At 36.8% G+C, this 4,343-nt stretch overlaps 1 protein-coding gene across 1 annotated transcript; it reads left to right on the top strand.

The window, feature by feature from the left end:
- Positions 1 to 241: 241 nt before the first annotated feature.
- LOC105570667 lies at positions 242 to 2,206 on the top strand (the record flags this gene model as incomplete). Its single annotated transcript, XM_012028075.1, has 3 exons — positions 242 to 440; positions 529 to 719; positions 1,236 to 2,206. Coding segments are annotated over 3 exons (1,205 nt in total), but the record flags the coding sequence as incomplete, so codon positions are not given.
- Between the last annotated feature and the right edge of the window lie 2,137 nt (positions 2,207 to 4,343).

Below are 4,343 nucleotides of genomic sequence, written 5' to 3'. Positions count from 1 at the left end.
GTGTGGACATCGAATTCAAAGTATATTGGCGACGAGAAGATTCGCTGGCGCCCTGCAGTGGCGAGCGGCGGAACTACCGTAAGTCAGACACTTCGGAGGTGCTTATACACTGCATTGGATTTGTTTGCTATTATGCTTTCAATTTTGGATATAAATTAAGCTTGTGCGGGCTATGTGAGACCTCTGAGGGAAGGAGAGCAGTATGTACGATAGGGGTTATTGCTCTGCGTTGGCTTAAAAGAGAAAATCGAGAATGTAGCAGATTGCCGTGCTCTGGCTGCTCGCACTTCAGGCATTCATGCTGTGCCGTATGAAGTACAAATTCAAATCGACATTAACAAGGAGGCAGGTGACAGATTAATAAATGCCAAATGCGAATGTCCTGCTGGTGAATCAGGAAAATGTAAACATGCGATGGCAACTCTCATTTACTTGAGCCGGTATAAAGTCTCTAACCTAAAATTTGTGTCATACATTTCTTTGGTCTTTTCTATTACTTTCGTTCTTAAATCTGTTCCTCCGTTTTAGGATTGAAGAAGATGACATGGACAATATTAGTTGCACGGACTTGCAACAACAATGGGGTATTTTAAAGTCTAACCATAGCAAAGAGTATGAAGCAAAGAAGTTGAGCGAGTTTTGCCATGTACAGAAGACATCTAAAAAGATTGAAGTAACGGATGAAATGAAAACTAAATGGAGGGAGAAACTTATTAATTGCAAGTTACATTAATATAATTTTTATTGGACTCAAATACCTAGAATGCTATTTTGTAGCAGTATAGTTTGTAGATATTGTCTCTTTAAAGACAGTGACATTTGTGTTTTTCCCTCATGCAGTTAAATGTCCAGAAAAATGAGTTAAATGGCTCTTCGAGTGGTGTAATTTTTAAAATGTATCCCTATCATATTGTTATATTTTACATAAGTAATATCTTAATTTATTATAATAAATAACGCAGGAGTGATCATGCATCTAGATTGAACATAAATGAACAGGAAATCAATCAATCGTTGAATCAATGAATTAATTAATGAAAAGTAATTAAAAGTGTAATTAATTAATGAAAAGAACAATAAAATTAATCAATGATGAATTATTTAGTTTTTAATTAAAGTACCCCTTGATTTTACAGCTTCTACTTTAAGTGAAATTTCACTCTTTTATAGTGGAGTACGCCAGTGCTATGGATGTCTTGTCAGCGACGCTAATGCATACGAGTATAGCAAGTAAGATGAGGAAACAAATCTTATTAAGAAATTACTGTGTTATCGAAGCTGGACAGTGTTAGGGCAACTGAAAGCTTTGATAGACCAGTATTTGTGTCTTTGTAAATCTGATGTTCAAAAATTTTATCATGAACATGTTGAGATCTCACTAGAAAGGGCAGTTGAAATTGCTCTTGCTGCTCAATGTAAAGATAAGTGGATCTCTGGAAGGAAGATTCGGATTACTAGTTCTATTTCCTATTCCCTGTTTACTTATGCTAGCAACAAAAGTCCCGATTGGGATAAAAAATATAATCAAGTTTTCAACAGTAAATTTAAGGGAAATGCTAATACAAGTCATGGGTTGAAATATGAAGGACCTGCTAGGGACAAGTATAGTAATTCTCTAATAGATCAAAAAGTTATTGAAATAGGATTAATGGTACGACCAGAAGTACCATGGCTAGGTTTCAGCCCAGATGGTATAGTGGTTTGTAGTAATAATGGTAACTCTGAGAGGACTATCGAGATAAAGTGCCCAATTGAAGGTAAACGACTTTCTGCATCAGAATTCATATCTATGGGTGCAAGAAAACGTTTTGATCATAATGGAAACCTTAAGTACAAGCATGACCATTATGGACAAATTCAATTAGGGCTTCTTTTGACAGGGCTGGATAAATGTCATTATATTAATTACTCATCAAGTACTGATGATTACATCTGTGAAACAGTTTATTTTGATGAACTCTTTTCTTTAAAAATGAGTAAAACTTTGTTAGATGTGTACTTTAAAGAAATTTTGCCCAGAATTTATGCTAAAGAAAACAATAATAAGTGATTGTACTATATGTGCTTTATTTTGGAACTTTAATTCAATGGTAATACAAGTTATGTGCATTATAAGTTATATGTACTCTAAGGGTTTTGATGACAAAAATTTATTTTAGTTGAAGTTTGTTTTTTTAAATTTTACATATATTATATTATATTATATTAGCATTGTGGACTATAAATAAAAATAATCATTTTTACATAAACTTATCAATTTTCATTATTGGATTGCTTAAATTAACAATGCCTGAAACAATAATAAGAACATCATCTAAATAATGAACCAGGCCCCATGGCACCTGTGACTTTAGGAAGGCATATTCTCTGACGAGTTGAATAACCCGTTCAACATGGACCCTTGCTCTTGCAATTTCAGCTGTCTTCAAAGCGTCCGCCTTAGACAGTTGTTTCTGCTTAGAAAAGGTGGCCTCACTAGTACTAAATTTCGCTGAAATAAAGATGACAAGATATTATTTAAGTCTTACTCCATTCTATAACAGTATAAAAAGAATTTAGTAATAATGCTTACCTCCATGCACTCGTTATCAATAAGAAACCCCTTATCTACCATAACAGCATCATTGTAGTCGAGCCTATTCAGAATTCCACAATAAAATTGTTAGTAATAAATTTATCAGATGCACGGCCCCCATAGGCGAGGGAGACTGTGGTAATTAGTCCAGAGGGAGCTACACAGAATTCAACTTTAGCTGTGTAACCTTTTTTGTAATGAGAGTAACTTAGTATTCTGCACTTAATACATTTTGACTTCTCAATTGGAATCTCAGCACAATCCAGAATAACTCGAGTTGACCTATAATTTTTGAATGCTATTGGTATGTTCTTCCGGATCTCTTCTTGAGTTGGCCAAGGAATAACACTCTCCAATACAGTTGATAGAAGAGGTATGATTTCATTAAAATAATTACTACAAGTGTGCCTGGAAATTCCAAATAACACTGCCAGTGCTGTGAAGCTCATGTTGACTTTCAACTTAACGAAAGTAAGAGTAATTCTCTCTTTCAGGGAAAGTTCTTTCTTGTTGGTAGTCGACACTGTTTCAATTTCAGATACACATTCTGTTATGGTATCTAAAAGTTCAAATGACGACAAACCAGTGTAGGTGTACAATTTTGACATGTCTGTTAGGACTTCAAGCAAAATAAAGTTTTTGTCTCTTGTCTTGAGGTTATGAAGTGCTTCAGGAGGTTCTTGTAGATCGGTTTGCACTCCCACATCTCTGTTCGTTGGTTCTAACATATTCTGCTCATCCTCTCTGGGCTCTTCGTTGTTACGTCCTGTGGACCCCACGATTTCTCTCTTTCAAAAAACCATAAGAAACATGTTGTTTCTTCCCTTGGAAACTACTATTTTAGGAATCAGCGGATATGGACTAGCCAACGCATGAGTCCCCTCCCCATAAAAATTTATTGCCAGAGTTTCACTTTTCGAAACTCGAAACGTAAAGTGCCCTAATTGTTGCTGGTCGATAGCCGTTGAAATAATAAAAAGAGGAGAAACAACAGACAGGTGGGATCAGGCCCTTTCAGACGGCAATTTCAAAATTCAGATTTCCAAAATATTACGATCCGAGACACTAAAAGGGGATTCAAAAAAGATATGTTGACCAAAAACTTGACCCAAAAGTGAAACTCGGAATTTTTCGAAAGCCGCTGAAGGAAATGATACCCATAAATAAATATCAAAGGGCGACAACGACTTAATGGTCGGGTTGCCAATAAGGAAGACAACTCCCCGACACCTCCCACTAACCCACCAATGAAGAACCAAAATCCAAAATCTCCTTCCACGTCCCATGACCAAGACCCACCCTCGAAAAATCCTATATAAACCCGAAGCCTGCTGCCTCAGCCTCTTTGGCAGCTCCCGAGTCCATCAGCGCATCTCTCTCCGCGATTCCCCAAGTTCCGAATTAACACTCTTTTATATCGTTTATATTCTTTTATATCAAGTTCATCCAATCCAAATAAAATCTGTGCGCGATTTCGGCCGACGGACCACCTATCTGAGCCAGCCGCCTTCGAAGATTTACCAGCTACCGCAAACCACCATCGATCGCAATCAGTAGTAAGTCGCACGTTGTCTTTTCTTTTCATTTTGTTTCGGCTCGACGACCTCCTTTCCCCCAATTAATTTTCATTTTTTATTCTGAGGGACCTTCGCTAGTTTTAACTTCTTCGTCCATGCTCTTGCGAACTAACGCCAAATATCCATTCTTCAAAAATTCGTTTTGTGTCCGAGGATTCCGCTTCAGCGTGAATCCGACACGATTCGAAGGA

This window comes from Vollenhovia emeryi, unplaced genomic scaffold (genome assembly GCF_000949405.1).
Source record: "Vollenhovia emeryi isolate VEMERY1.0 unplaced genomic scaffold, V.emery_V1.0 DF941983.1, whole genome shotgun sequence".
Classification (NCBI taxonomy): Eukaryota; Metazoa; Arthropoda; class Insecta; order Hymenoptera; family Formicidae; genus Vollenhovia; species Vollenhovia emeryi.
The sequence above is the reverse complement of the archived record's forward strand: the minus strand, read 5'-3'. Positions and strand labels throughout refer to the sequence as shown.